This window comes from Mustelus asterias, chromosome 4, assembly GCF_964213995.1.
Source record: "Mustelus asterias chromosome 4, sMusAst1.hap1.1, whole genome shotgun sequence".
Classification (NCBI taxonomy): Eukaryota; Metazoa; Chordata; class Chondrichthyes; order Carcharhiniformes; family Triakidae; genus Mustelus; species Mustelus asterias.
Genome location: NC_135804.1, coordinates 58469239 through 58485531, shown reverse-complemented (window position 1 = coordinate 58485531; position 16293 = coordinate 58469239). Strand labels below are relative to the sequence as shown.

At 44.4% G+C, this 16293-nt stretch overlaps 1 protein-coding gene across 2 annotated transcripts in view; it reads right to left on the bottom strand.

Annotated features, from left to right (window-relative positions):
- ndrg4 (NDRG family member 4) overlaps positions 1-16027 on the bottom strand; it is a 133508-nt gene extending 117481 nt beyond the window's left edge. For both annotated transcript variants that reach the window (XM_078211114.1, XM_078211113.1), the window contains exons 1-2: positions 15919-16027; positions 15709-15797 (exon numbers count right to left, since the gene is read on the bottom strand). In XM_078211114.1, coding sequence (XP_078067240.1) covers positions 15709-15797; positions 15919-15943 — 114 coding nt within the window. In that variant the 5' untranslated portion in view covers positions 15944-16027. The remainder of the gene's footprint in view (positions 1-15708; positions 15798-15918) is intronic.
- Positions 16028-16293: the final 266 nt, after the last annotated feature.

Here is a 16293-nt window from a genome sequence, read left to right as displayed (position 1 = left end):
ATCAGTTCCCTTCCAGGAGTTTGCTCCACATATCAATTGTTCTATTGCAGTGATGTGTTACCATCCTGATGAAACTGTTAAAATTTAACAGAAATCTGAATACCCAGCAATTAACCAACAGAACTATGCCATAAGATTTATGATTTTTAACTAAACAAACTATATACACATACATACATACATACACACAAATATATTGAGAGAGAGAGAGAGAGGGGAAGAGAGAAAGACATGGAAATTAAACAGAGTAAGCACTATTAATTTAATACAAAAGCTTAGAAAGACCTTTGCTATAAACTCCATTCATTTACTTTCCCCCAAGAGTTCCTTCATCTTATCAGATCTTAAAGGTTCATTCATTTTTCCTGGAACCAACCCAAAGGTATACTACAGTATATCTGAATTCACTTTAATTCCCTGCAGAGACCCAACTATTCTTTGAAGTAAGATTCAATGAGGGTCTTTCCATTATGCTTTTGGCTACATGACTCTCCACCTTTTCTTTACAGACCTTATGACTGTGGAAGCCTAAGACTTCACTAGGGTTGCTATCAGGTATCTTCCCACAGTTTGCTAAGCTGACTGCTTTCTGAAACAAAGCTCTGTAAGGACCGCTGTAGATTTTGTCCACTAGCTGCGAGCTATAGCAAATATTCCAGCTGCATTTCACTTACGAAACCCAAATTAAACTATCTGCTTCTGACAGCAAATACACATAGGTACAGCAAATTAAACAAAAGAACAATCCATCTTCACAGCCCATCTCTATGACAATGTGGCATGCTTTGGGATGGGCTCGAACAGAAATGTACATTATTTAGTTTACCTTCAATGTAACTCTTTGATTCTGTAACTCATGAGTAATCCGGGGCTCCATTATAAGCTGAGAGACGGATCATCCATTGTTCAAGATTTTTCACTATCAATCTGATCTTGCGAGATAAATGCAGGCTACCTTTTACGTGCAATAAACCCAGGCTTGCTTTCTTAGCATTTACTGGAGTTGTTTTTACCAGTTTCTGAACCAGGTACCCTGATTTGCACAGTTAAAACTTGAATTCCTAAGACTGAAAGTTATATTCTAAAACATATGGATCATGACTTAAATATTCACAACACATACTTACGGCTCACTTCTGAAGAAGTCACATTGGATTCAAAACATTAAACTGTTTTTCTCTTTACAGAAGCTGCCAGAACTGAGAAGTTTTTCCAGCATTTTCTGTTTTTAGTTCAGCATATTTTGCTTTTATTACATGCTTGAGGCTGGTTAGTTTCAAATTTTCCTCCTCCACATTTTTACAGTGAGAGTCCAAGTTTAAGAACCTGTCGACAAATATAACTTTCAGCATTTTAAAAGCCTGGATAATATTCGCCCCAGCCTCTCCTTTTATACCAAGGTGTTCTCCCCAGTATCCTAGCAAATACTTACCCATCACCAACTTCATTAAAACATATCAGCTCCTGGCATGACTATGGGAGTTTGCTGCATATGAATTGGTTAATGGATTTCAAACATTGCAGCAGTTACCACACTTCAAAAGCTTTTCATTGCCTACAAAACAGTTTGGGATGCTCTGAGGTCTTGAAAAGCATTATATAAATGCAAGTCTTTCTTTACTAAAGAAAGCTGCTGTTATGAATTTAGTGATTGCATGATTGCTTTAGGAACCAGTGGCATGATTTAATGGTGATGTCTTTGGGGTGTTTCACAGGCTTCTGTCTTTGTTTCAGTTTCTACTCTGTACAAGTAATAGCTTCTAGAATAAATCTGTTCTTGTTATTTTGAATCTACATGTGCAAATAACATCTTTTTATTTTTGTTTAAAACCCACAACCCCTAACCTAGTTAAGACATTACGAAAAGAACATTGGTGATGAGTTTTGTTTCATCCAGGACATTGAAAAAGATCCCAATTAGAGAAAAAGAAATTGTGGTCCTCGCACTTCAAATATTAGCAGGCTGGAGAAAATCAACAATAGGATTAAAGATTTAAGTGTAAGAAGACCAAGTAAGGAAAAAAAAGGAGAAAAAAATCATATTGCCAACCAGGAAAAAAAAATCAGGCCTCTCTAAACTGCAGGGTCTACACACGCATATCAGTGTGTAGCGGCAGACTGGGAGACTCGCTACGCAGTTGAAAAAGGGTTTACCATTCAATTAAGGACAGTGAGTGAGCTCTTGAAGATGGAAGGCCAATCAGTGAGCTTCCAAATTGAAAGAGACAGCATAACGGAAGTGAGAGAGTGCTACTTCAAGATGGACATCCCTCTCTCCCTTTTCAAAATAAAATTGAAATAAAGAATGAATTTCTGAAGCCAGACCACCACAGGTCTGTATCAGTCCTGCATCCAGGGTCTCCAAGCTTGTGACACTTCCCCCACCCATCACCCTGCCCCTTTAGGCAATTAAACTGTCCAGCCACCAAATTCTAGTCCACCTCCTTAATTGGCCTCAATTGTCTCTTCATGAGCTGTGATAGCTTCTTGCTGCATGCAGGCAGTTAGATCCGCCATCCCACATTCTAGGAGGCAGGACAGTGGTTAACACTGCTGTCTCACAGCTCCAGGGACTTGGGTTCAATTCCAGCCTCGGGTGACTGTCTGTGTTGAGCTTGCATATTCGCCCCTTGTCTACATGGGTTTCCTCTGGGTGCTCCGGTTTCCTCCCACAATCCAAAGATGTGCAGGTTAGGTGGATTGGCCATGCAAAATTGCCCTTAGTGTCCCAAGATGGCAAGGTTAGATGGATCAGCCACGGTAAATGTGCAGGGTTACAGGGATAGGATGGGAGACAGCACCTGGGTAAGATACTCTGTCGGAGAGTCGGTGCAGATTCAATGGGCCGGATGGCCTTTTCTGCACTGTAGGGATTCTATGATGGAGCTGGGAACTAAAACTCTTATTGAAGTTGACATTGGTAAGGCCAGACTTGGAATACTGTGTACAGTTCTGGTCACCCTATTATTAGAAAGGATACTATTAAACTAAAAAGAGTGCAGAAAAGATTTACTAGGATGCTACTGAGACTTGATGGTTTGAGTTATAAGGAGAGGCTGGATAGACTGGGAATCTTTTCCGTGGAGAGTAGCAGACTTAGGGGTGATCTTATAGAGAGAGGTCTATAAAATAATGAGAGCATAGATCAGTTGGATAGTCAACATCTTTTCCCAAAGGCAGTGGAGTCTAAAACTAGAGGGCATAGGCTTAAGGTGAGAGGGGAGAGATACAAAAGAGTTCAGAGGGGCAACTTTTTCACACAGAGGGTGGTGAGTGTCTGGAACAAGCTGCCAGAGGTAGTACTGGAGAGGGGTTTTGTCTTTTAAAAAGCATTTTGACAGTTACATGGGTAGGATGGATATAGAGGGATATGGGCCAAACACAGGCAATTGGGACTAGCTTAGTGGTTAAAAAAAGGGCGGCATGGACAAGTTGGGCTGAATGGCCTTTTTCCATGCAGTAAACCTCTATGACTCTAGCTACTTTTATCTTGCCAACTCGAATCTTTGTATTCAAAGCCATTTTAAAATCAATGGATATTATTTTATTCAGTTCATGACATAAAAAGAAAATCCATCAAATCAACACAAAAGATACACTAGTCAAAATATATACAGTAACCCAAAACATTACTTAGAGGTACCCTATGGGAACAGGATAATTTGACATTAATAGGATGAAAGTACTTATATTTAAAGTAATTGAAAAGTTCCTCAAATGAATAATTGTCCATTTTTTTGTAGACCTTCTCCTGGAATACTCCTTGTGTTGCTTCCAAAGAATCACAGCAGACGCTATCTTTAACAGGCTAAAAAATTAACCAGATTTATTTAGAAAGATATTTACACAAGCATTAAAAGGTACATACACAGAAAATCCTTTGAAAACTTCCTTGCAGAATTTGAAATAATGTATTTCGCAGCAGGAAGTGCATTGTATTGTTACTCAGGGAAATCCAGAATATTGTCATTGTGGAATTATGTCAAGTGTATGTTTATGTAATCATATCCGACTAGCATGTTTCTGGGCAAGAGACAACCAAACTGAGCACAAGCTGTAACGTTCAAGTGCAGATGTCCCCCTTGATCTAAAAACTGTTTCCTTTCAGCCAATTCTCAATAGTCCATCTGGTTTGATTTAGAGAGTGGATCCAATACTTACAGATCAACCCAAGGAGGCAAATGAGCTATGCCAGGATATTTAATTAATTGGAGTGTTCTGTTAAAAAACACTGCGAATAAACTTGGAATCAAATTATGAGCCTGTCAACATAATTTGTCAACTGCAAAGGATTTATGGAAATTTGATTGATTTGTTTTGAAGTATTGACCAGCAGCTGAGAAAAACATTGAATGATTTGACTATCAGTCTTTTGCTGGTCATTCCGTATTTACAATTATATTCACACATTTTCTTTAATGTTCGATTGATATCTCAACAGGTAAGCAATTATTTTTGCTTTGCCCCAACAATGTGTAATGCCCTGAAGTACAACACTCCTGGGCTATACTTTCATGGTGTGATGCTACAAATACGCTCTTGACACAAGACTTTTAATTGAATTGATGCAAGAAGATTTATCATGGTGTTGCTCCAAGGCAATCAAGGCCAGGACCATGGAGTGCAACAGCCAGGACCGAAATAGAGCTAGAGCATTCTGGTGCAAAACGTTGCATAGGAGCACTTGAATGGTGTGAGAGCTGGATGAAGACACTAGGGGTGCAATCTTAAGACCTCATCCCACCTGTATATCGGCGAGGTTGTACGATTGCATGAGAAGAAAGAAACGAATATTGTGCCCTTTTTCCCATTGGTTCCCATCATAACAAACATTTAGGGCGAGATGAGGAGCGCACCCAAAATAGGTCAAAATGTCAATGATCCGGCACGTCTTGCAGAGGTTGCTGTGGCAGGGTTGTGGGGTGTCATGGATGTCCCGAAGCATGGTACATTAGCGAGACCATGCAGATGCTACGACAACAGATGAATGAACACCGCTCAACAAGCACCAAGTTCCACACACGAGGACTGCCTCAACCGGGATCTTGGGTTCATGTCACACTATCTGTAACCCCCACGACTTGCCTGGGCTTGCAAAATCTCACTGACTGTCCTGGCTGGAGACAATTCACACCTCTTTAATCTCTGCTTAACCCTCTCTCCACTCACATTGCCTGTACTGTAAAGACTTGATTACCTGTAAAGACTTGCATTCCAACCATTATCTTGTAACTTGAGTTTGTGTCTATGTATGCCCTGTTTGTGAACACAACTCTTCACTCAGCTAAGAAGGAACAACACTCCGAAAGCCTGTGCTACCAAATAAACCTGTTGGACTTTAGCCTAGTGTTGTGAGACTTCTTACTGTGCTTACCCCAGTCCAGTGCCAGCATCTCCACATCATGTATTATTGACTCTTTTAATCAAATTTTGGTCTGATGTTTTAAGTTTCCTTTACGCGTTGTCTTTTGGTTTCGGCGGTTCCCTTCTTTTTGGGGGCTATCCTTCTTGCTTTGTCCCCGAGTTTCATTGATTTAGTTTATTTTATTCGCATGAAAAGAAATACCCTCTTGGCGATAATCAGGTCCAGGCAACAGGCGAATAAGGGAGTCGCCAGAGCCAACTGTCTGCTCCTCTACCATGGCTGCATTTGTGGCCGGGTGTCCCTGGAAAGGGAGCATGCAGAGTCCCTGATTTTGATTGATTTAGTTTATTTGTTTGGTACAAAGAGAAATGCCCTCTTGGCGACCCTGCAACTTCTTATGTGACCAGCATTACATCAACGTGTCCCCCCCAAGATGTACATCAGAGGTGGAGGCGGTCAGCTGCATTCCATGCACCATGGCCTATGATGCCCTTGATGGGTGTCCCCGGGAGGGCCCCAGCCAACTTTCTGGTGGCATGGATGTATCCATGCCACCCTGTTCTTCCCACTGCCCTGGAGATGCACCGGTATCAGGAAGGGGGAAGTTGGAAGACCTTGTGACGGCTGAAGTATCCAAGATGGATGGCCCTGGCATGGGCTCCAGACCTTCCTCCTCCTTCAGAGTACCAATGGACCCCTGGGCCACTCAACGGGAGGGCGGAACAGCTGGACTGAGCTCCAGAAGCCCCACCATCATCTGGCCCTGCCCATCCTGGAGGTCCAGTTGCAGTTGCCCCACAGTGTATGAGCCCTTGGCAATGGCCCTCTGAGGGCCAAGCTCTTGATGCCCACAGCAAGTGCCGTTTGAAGCTCTACAGCCCCTCAGCCATGGGCCGCTATGACTGGGCCATGCTCTCAAGGCCTTCAACCATGAATCACTGTGTCTCGGCCATGGCTGCTGTATCTCCAGGATGCTCCCAAACCCCTCAGCAATGGATCAGAGTGGCAGAAAAGGGTCCCAAGGTCCTCAGCCGGCACACACGGTGACTGCCATGGTCCACAGGCACTTGGCCATCCCTTGGACCCTGCCACCCATGATGACCATTTCCTGCTCCAGGCTTTCCACTGCTGACGCCACCCTTGCAGTGTTGACTTGGGTACATGCCATGCCAGCACCATCTCCTGCACCTGTGGGACTCCTCCCGACGGCGTCAGAATTGCTGCAGTGTTGCTGACAGCTCCTCCTGCATTCCCCAGCAGCTTAGGGAGAACTAAATGCAAGGGCTTGGCATTTGGCTTGAGACCAGCTGAATCAATGCCTTTGGCAGACCTCCGCGTGCTAGAGACCTCGGACATTCCCACCTCTACCCAATATACATCAACGGCTGTGTTGTGCGCACCAGAGAGTGACCCCAACGCCTCACCAGTAACCTATCCCACAGTACTGATGATATCTGTGCTGGTGGGTTATGTGATGGAAGCCTGTGTCAACTGACTGGTGCTGGCCTTGGAGGTTTCCTTGGGCCCTTCCTCCGGGTTTCCTCTGAGCTGTTGTGGTGCGTCTCAGCGGGAGGATCAAGGGGGCGGTGATGCCAGATGAGCCAGGTGCATTGGGGTCACTTCCTGAAACAAAGGACAAGGTTGAGTGCAAGGGAGGGACAGGTATCTGGGCAGCCTGTCACTTACTTGAGACACGTCAGATGAATGAAGGAATGGCAGATGCTCACTTCTATGTTGCAGGCCAACCTGGCTGTCACTCACAGTGCTGTCCTCCTCCCCCATCAGATCCAGAGTTCTCTCCTCAAAGAAAGTGAGGATTCTCAGGTCGGGTACTCCATCCTCCTGTCTTCTCCCACTCCCGGCGGCTATTGGTGATCTTCTCCTGTGGGGACAGAAGGGGATTGAAAGCCTGATGGCTAGAAGGGCACAGGGTGCAGGGGATGGTGTTGCTTGGGTGGGGTCTGTCGGAGCTGTGTCTTGGCCGGCAGCGGTTGTGACGAGGGGTGCCAGAGGACATTGTAGGTGTGACATATGGGACCGATGTCAGGACAGGATGCATACTCACCCTTGCTGCCCGAATGAAGTCATTAATTTTCTTCTGGCACTAGTGGCTGGTTCCATGTGCCAGTGCACGGGCACTGGCTGCCACCATCTCCCAGGCAGTGTTGCTGTCCCAAACCCTGGCTTATCACCCGTACTGGGAAAATAACGTATCCTTCCTCCCCTCCACTGCAAGACGTGCCAGATCATCGACACGGATGCCATCATCTCACGTGAGAACACCAACCACCAGGTACACGGTACATACTCTTGCGACTCGGCCAACATCGTCTACCCGTTATGCTGCAGGAAAGGATGTCCCAAGGCATAGTACATTGGGGAGACCATGCAGATGCTACGACAACGGATGAATGGACACAGCTCAACAATCACCAGGCAGGAGTGTTCCCTTCCTGTCGGGGAACACTTCAGCAATCAAGCGCATTCAGCCTCTGATCTTCGGGTAAATGTTCTCCAAGGCAGCCTTCATGACACATGACAATGCAGAATCGCTGAGCAGAAACTGATAGCCAAATTCCGCACACATGAGGACAGCCTCAACTGGGATCTTGGGTTCATGTCACATTATCTGTAACCCCCACGACTTGCCTGGGCTTGCAAAATCTCACTAACTGTCCTGGCTGGAGACAATTCACACCTCCAACCTGTGCTTAACCCTCTATCCACTCATATTGTCTGCATCTTTAAAGACTTGATTACCTGTTAAGATTCGCATTCCAACCATTATCTTGTAATTGAGTTTGTGTTTATATATGCCCTGTTTGTGAACTGACCTCTTCATTCACCTAAGGGGCAATGCTCCGAAAGCTCGTGTTACCAAATAAACCTGTTGGACTTTAACCTAGTGTTGTGAGACTACTTACTGTGTCCACTGCATCTAGCAGACGGCCAAGCTCTCCCTTGGTAAACCTTGCCATGCTCCTGGCGTGACTGCCTGTGCATCCATCACTCTGCAGGGGTGCTGATTGGGGAGGAGGGCGAGGGGGGAGCTCTGTAGTCGTGGCGTTCAAGGAGGGGAGTGATCGGGGTGAACTCTGCAGGGTTGCTGATGAAAGGCTGGGGTGTGGTGATTGGAGAGAGCTCTGTAGGGGTGGTGTTGGGGAGAGGGGTTGATCGGGGGATTCTCTGCAAGGTTGGTGATTAGGTTGGGGGGTGATTGGGGAAGAGCTCTAAAGGGGTGATGATTGGGGAGGGGGCTAAGAAGGGGGAACTCTACAGGGGATGATCGTGGAGGGGGATGATCGAAGAAACTCTGCAGGGGTGCTGATCAGGGAAGGGCTGATGATTGGGAAACTCTGCAAGGGTGATCAGGGAGGTGGGAACTCTGCAGACCGGGATGATCGGCCGGGGGGGGGGGGGGGGGGGGGGGTGGTGCAATGCTCATGTGGGGAGGGCAATGTCCATGGGTGGGAAGAGGGGGGGGGCGATGTCCTTGAGGTGGGTGATGTCCGTGGGGGAGTGGGGCGATGTCCATTGGTGGGGGGGGGGGGGGGCGGGGGAGCGATGTCCGTTGGGCTGCATGGTGGGGTGGCAGGAGATCTCCCTGGGAGATCGGGATGCATGTGCAATGGTGCCCCTCAAACTCAGCAGCCGGCTTCCCAGGGTGAGGTCAGGCTCTGCCCCCTCTCCTCACTGGCGAGAATCGTGGCTCTTTATTTTGACTAAATGCCATAAGATTGCTTTTATTAACTTGCCCAACAAATAAGTCTGAAACTCTCCCGTTTTCTTGCTTGTTCAGCACTTTGAATTTTTTTCATAAAATTCTGATCTAGGTGTTAATTGCATAATTTAAGCTGCATTTGTTGCCAACATATGTAGTTCTAGTGTTTAACATCATTGCGAGCAACAGAGTAGACAGAAGCCAGGTACAGAGATGTTTATCAAACAGTTATTACATACAGTTGTAGAGCAGTATTTTAAAACTTCTGCTTATTAACTGAGTATTCTCCATCCCCCGCATCTACTCTCTATGATCCTGAAAACTGGATTGGCAGCAGCGCAATAAAATCAAGTTCTGCCAGGTCAGAATCAGCTCTGCAATTAAGGGATATGCAAATAAAAATGATGCCCTAGATTCAGGGGATTAAGTGAATAATGCCCTGTCGCTGTTTCTCCGAGGACCCGATTGTTAACAATATGCATAAAATCACTGACTTACTGTGGCTAGATAAATCAAATCAATACACTCTTCAAGTAACAAAATCTTAAAGGGTCAAACAATCACATCTAATTCAGGCTCTCCAAATGCAGAGAGACCTGGACAATATCCAGGCTTGGGCTAACAAGTGGCAAGAAACATCCACACCACATAGGTACCAAGCAAAGACCACCTCTAACAAGAGAGAATCTAACTATCGCCCCTTGACATTTAATGGTGTTATCATCACAGAATTCCCACTATCAACATCCTGGGGGTTACCATTGACCAGGAGCTGAACTGGACCAGCCATATAAATACTGTGGCTACAAGAGCAGGTCAGAGACTGGGAATCCTGCAGTGAGTAACTCACCTCCTAACTCCCCAAAGTCTCTCCACCATCTACAAGGCACAAGTCAGGAGTGTGATGGAGCACTGTCCACTTGCCTGGATGAGTGCAGCTCCGACAACGCTCAAGAGGCTCAACACTGTCCTGGGCAAAAGTACATAGAACATGGATAGAACAGTACAGCACAGAACAGGCCCTTCGGCCCACGATGTTGTGCCGAGCTTTTTGCCAATCAAGTAGCCCGCTTGATTGGCACCCCTTCCACAAACATTCACTCCCACCATCACTGATGCAAAGTGGTAGTCTAAAGTGGGAGTCTAAAACTAGAGGGCATAGGTTTAAGGTGAGAGGGGAGTGATACAAAAGTGTCCAGGCGGCAATTTTTTCACACAGAGGGTGGTGAGTGTCTGGAACAAGCTGCCAGAGGTAGTAGTAGAGACGGGTACAATTTTATCTTTTAAAAAGCATTTAGATAGTTACATGGGTACGATGGGTATAGAGGGATATGGGCCAAATGTAGGCAATTGGGATTAGCTTAGGGGTTTAAAATAAAAGGTGCGGCATGGACAAGTTGGGCCGAAGGGCCTGTTTCCATGCTGTAAACCTCTATGACTCTATGGTAGCAGTGTGTGCCATCTACAAGATGAACTGTAGGAATTCACCAAGGCTCCTTAGACAGCACCTTCCTACCACCTAGAAGGACAACGGCAGCAGGTACATTGGAACATCATCACTTGTAAGTTCCCCTCCAAGTCATTCACCATCCTGACTGGGAAATATATCACCTTTCCTTCACTGTCACTGGGTCAAAATTCTGGAACTCCTCCCTAACATTACAATGAGAGTACCCAGACCACAGGGACTGCAGCAGTTCACCATCTTCTCAAGGGCAATTAGGATGCGCAATAAATGCAGGCCTAGACTGTGATGCCCACATCCCATAAATTAATCTTTAAAAATTAGACTCATACAGAAGTAGGCATTTTGAAAATGTTGCAAGTATGAACACCAAGATAGAACCATAGAAAATAGGAGCAGAAGCAAGCCTGTAGTTTCTGGTTGGGTACCAAGAGGAAAGTCTCACTTGCTGAATACTGTCAGCTAAGCATTCCTCCTCTACACAGATTCCTACAGGGAAGGCATCCTGCTACTTTTCCAGTAGGTTTAGGTAAAAATAAAGTTGTTGCTCTCTTTCTCCCCCATTGTCCGATGTCCAAAAATAGGCAATATGAAGGCTGTCAGCAGCTTTCAAAGAAGAAAATCCAAAGTGAAGCAGAAAAATAACAATTTATCAGATATAATTTAGCAAGATTGTCTCTTTCGATTCTGCCTGCAAGTTTATCAATTGATATTAGCTAGCAAATAATCCAGTTTGTTGCGTCATCCTGTCACTCCATCATTTGCTTAAGCTCATTTAATTTTCTTAAACAAACACAATCACAAAAAAGGAAAACAAACAAAGTCTATCAACCCCCATCCCTTCAGAAACAGTGGTGCAGGGAAGAAACGGGTAGGGATCGGCATTGCAGATTCCTAGCCCATATTGCACACTCACCAACTCAGATTATACTGCATTCTTGGCACAGTGACACAAGAATTTCAGGGCCAAGACTTGGATAGACAGACAGACAGCAGCATTATTGTTCCTCTAAATTAATTTTACAATGAGTATATCACAAATGTTATCTGACAGCGAGGGCATCACACATTGACTGAACATAACACCCTGGCCTTTGATTTTGGCATCACAACTGCTGAGGGAAAGATTCCTTCCAAATGACAAGGAACATTTATGATTAGAAAGAACATGGTATTTATATTATAAAAAGGAATGTGTGGGAGAGTATAAAGACCTAGACCATAGGACAACAAACAGCTTGAGCTTAACTGCTGAATGTTTGCCGTTTCATCTCAGCCCTTCAATTAGATTATTTTCTCAGAATCAGTGATACTTACCCATCATTCTTTGTAATATTGCTAATGTTCCCGTTAAAGACAGGTCTATTGTTAAGCTTACCATGCAGTGAAAATTGAAATGTAGCCCATCATTCTCATTCCCTGGCCATGGAGGTGAATAGCTCAGAAAATCTCATCTAAACACACAAGAACACAAGAAATAAAAACAGGAGGAGGCCACCAGGACCTTCAAGCCTGCCTTACTGTTCAATACAATCATGGCTCATCTATGTCGGCTCAACTCCTTTTCTGTGCCATTTCCCCATAGTCCTTTATTCCTCAATCTATCAAATATTTACCTACCACTTTAAATACTTCTAATGATCCAGCCCCCACCACGCTTTGGAGCAGAGAATTCCAGAGATTCACCACCCCCTGCAAGGAGAAATTTCTATGCACCTCAGTTTTAAATGACCGGCCCTTTATCTTGTAGCTATGTCCCCTTGTTTAAGACTCTCCCACTAGTAAGAACATCTCACCATCTACCATGTCAAGCCCCCTGATGATCTTATATGTTTGAATAAGATCACCCCTCACACTTCTGAAGTCCAAGAAAACAGACCTAGACTATTTAGTCTCTCTTGATAGGACAACCCTCTCATCCCAGGAATTAGCCTGGTAAATCTCCTTTGGACTCCTTTGAATCTCCTGGTGAAGCTCCTTTGGACTGCTTTGCATCAATATTTTCTGCTTTCTTTAGTTCTCATTCTAAAAGTGTTCTGCCACTCATTTCCTTCACTGGGGAGGCAACTTGATCCAAGGTATCTGCCATGCTGCATCAGCGTGATACCATCAGTAGCTATCGACTAGACACCGAAATTACAGAATGAGAAGCGGCTATTTAGACCATTTAACCTGGGCTGACTCGTTAGCTGTTAATATTCAGTCTAATGTCAAATATTTACAGCCTTGGTCTAGACCTGGGCACAAGTTAAATGTAAGAAGAGAGGAAAAACAGCCATCCTTGACATTGAGGCAGCAATTGACTGGATCTGGCAGCAAGGTGCGCCAGCAAAATAGAAATTAAGGGTCTGGATTTTAACTACTGAGTGGGTTAGCTCAAATCAGGAAATTTCTCAACTCACTGGACCTGCCTTAATAAAAGATACCCTGAAATGTGTGTTGTTTGCTGTGAGTGAAGTAGGTGTGGGATAGAGTCAGGCCCGCTGAACCCAGGAGCACAGCATAGATCTGGGGCGGCATGGTGGCACAGCAGCTAGCACTACTGCCTCATAGTGCCAGGGACCCGGATTTGATTCCCGGCTTGGGTTGCTGTCTGTGTGGAGTTTGCACGTTCTCCCGTGTCAGTGTGGGTTCCCTCCGGTGCCCTCCCACAGTCTGAAAGACGTGCTTTTTAGATGCATTGACCCAAACAGGCATCGGAGTGTTGCGACTAGAGGAATTTCACAGTAACTTCATTGCAATGTTAATGTAAGCCTTCTTTGTGACTAATAAATAAACTTTAACTTTAGATAGCCACTGGGGCAGGAGAGTGCTGAGGTGGATTGGTTAGAAGGCCTTCTTTGGCTCTCTGGATCTTCATCACAGTTGTTTTAGATTTTAAGCCCCCTTCTTCCCACCGCTGCCCGCACCACCCCCCCTCTCCCCCAACTTCATCCCCCCTCACAACCTCTATGGCTCCTCAAACCCACCAGGCCAACTTAATGCCAGTTCATGCCCCACCCACCCCATAGCATTTCATATACTCCATGCCAACTTACTGCCATCTCATGCCACCCAGTAACCCCAATTAGTCTTCATATACTCAACTCATGCTTTCACCCATCTCCCATTGCTCCTCATAGGATCCATGTCAATTCCACAGTAATTCACCCAGTATCCACCATCGGCAGACCTCAACCAGACCACATGGAGATGAAAAAAAATAAACTAACAATCTAATAAAGTTCTCACTCAATAGTGAAAAACTCCCATTCATAAAGCCCATTCAAAGCTTTTAAATCTCATGTAGTTAAATCAAAAACTTCTATTCAGACCAGCACAAAGACAATTAATCCTTTAATATCTCTAAAATGCCAAACTGTGAACTGCTGAGATAACTGGTAGTTTTTGAAACTTCAAGTATTTATGATGGCATAATGATAGACCTTGGGGGAAATGGGAAAGAGATTTTTCTATTGAAAATGCATGATCAGATGTTAAATCTTTTTCTAACTTGCGCCTATCAATGGAGCCAGTCCAATAGAGGGTTTTTTAAACTCTCAGTGACAGTTACAGCTTTTTTTAAAGTTTAAAGAGCATGGGATTTAAAAAACTTCCAGATCATGACAGTTATACAGACTGTATCCTTCAAGATCGTTTACAACTACTCCAATAATTCATGACTCTTACACTACGAGTTAAGGCCTGTAAAATAGCCAAAATGGGGTCAGTTTAAACTCAACACTGAGTTCAAATGGTCCTGCTGTGTTCGGATTTCCCTCCTGTGTTACAGTCAGGCCCAGCTCCATTTCCACTACCAGCAAAAATTAGAACTTTTGGAACGGTGGGTGGGACTTTGACATCCAGGTCTTGCCCACCATTTTTAAAGGGTCATGGAGTCAATGAAACTTCACAAAAATCCAGCCCAAAGAAGTTAAAAGGAAAAACCACCCAAAAGCTGGAGTCATAACTGATGCAAAGGAATATACTTGTGAGAGATCAGTCATCAGAGCCCCAGATTATATTACAGTAGTTCCTCATGGAAATGTCCTAGGTCTAATCATTTCCATGTTTTGTTAATGACCCACCTCAAGTTCAAGTGTGGACTATTCATGGCTGATTCTAAAGATTTTGGCTTCAATCACAACTCCACTGGTGATTCGAGAGTTTTCTTCAGCTTCAGTCACAACTTCACTAAAAATAAAGCAGTCCATACTAGCATTCAACAAGGCCTAGGTAATGTTCACTGACAACGGACAGGAACCACACGTGCCATGTAACAACAAGATCAGAATTTAATGCCAATCCCTATTTACCCTGTGAATGTACTTGGTCACTTTAGAGAACAATTAAGAATTAACTACACCGATGAGGGATTGGAGTCACACAAACTAGACTGGGTAGGACAATAGTTTCTTTCCCTAAAAGACATTAGTGAGCCAGATAGGTTTTTACAACAATCCAACAGTTTCAATCACTTTTTGTTTTCAAACTGATACCAGTCTTTCATTTCCAGATTTTTCTTTAAAAAGAGAATTTAAATCCTCAAGCAGAGAAGATAGGATTTGAACTCTCTCTCTCTTTAATTGTTAGTCAAGGGTTCTGGATTACTGGCCCAGTAATAGAAAGGCTGCCCTGTCACATTATATGATAATGAAAGAGCCCATCACAGCTGAGTCCAAACCAGACATTCATATACGCACATCAGGATCACCAGGCAGCAATGAGAAGCAGTACATACTTTTTCTCTCTTCACTCTCTCCTTAATTCACAGGCCTCAAGCCAATGATAGCGCCCCTATCGCACCTTTGCTGAGCTCAGTGAAATCAGTACAGACCTGATTTATTTTAACTCCCCTACTTATTCACATGTTGGGGGGAGGCAGGTGACACTGAGTTCGTCAGTGTAGCACATAGAAGCTGCATTAAAGGAAATTAGGGCAAGATTAAAGCAAGCACTCTTCAAACAACCAGAGGGACTGATGTGGAATTGCATTAATTAGGATGCAAAGGGACTATAATTAAGTAACAGGCAAGCACTGTAAAGCGCTGGGGAAAGGATTTCAAGATCATAAATCAGATATTGATAGAGGATGAAAGTGCCGGTGGCTCTCAATAAGCTGACCCATCGAAGTGTCTTTGAGACATTTGTTTTTAATCAAATCTTACAATGACTCACCATTGACATCTGTTCCCGCAGCAGAGGCTTCTCCTCTGTCATTCGTAACTCCTGCAGTCCAGCCATATCCAATCTGTGCCAGTCAAATCCTGTAACACCCATAACATAGAGCAATGTTACCAGACAACAACTGGGACCACTTACTGATCATTTTAGCAAAGCATCTTTCTTTTTTGAAATCTCACAGTATTTAGATCTCTGGAGACTGACCCTTTAATATGTGATGCTTGCCCATACTTCCCACCTATGTGTGCGCTGCAGTAGCCTGCTGTTTTCTCAAGGAGAAAGGGGAAGCTAGTGAATGTTTCCTCCACCGCTCCAACTCCAGAGTGGCTGCCCCAGTTAGCCAGTAGGTGGAACCTGCAGTGTGTTACAGTGACAGAGGCAGCTTGAATGATGCACTGTCCATGTCTTAAAGGGGAAATCATCCTGATGTGCAGTGACTTCATTTAAAGGGAAGGTCAACTGATGCTTAGTCTGTTGCATTTAAAGGAGAAATCCACTGTTATACCATCTACTCAATTTTGAAAGGAAACACAAGAACATGCAGCAAAACTAGCGACTACAAGGGTCCCCCAGAGTATT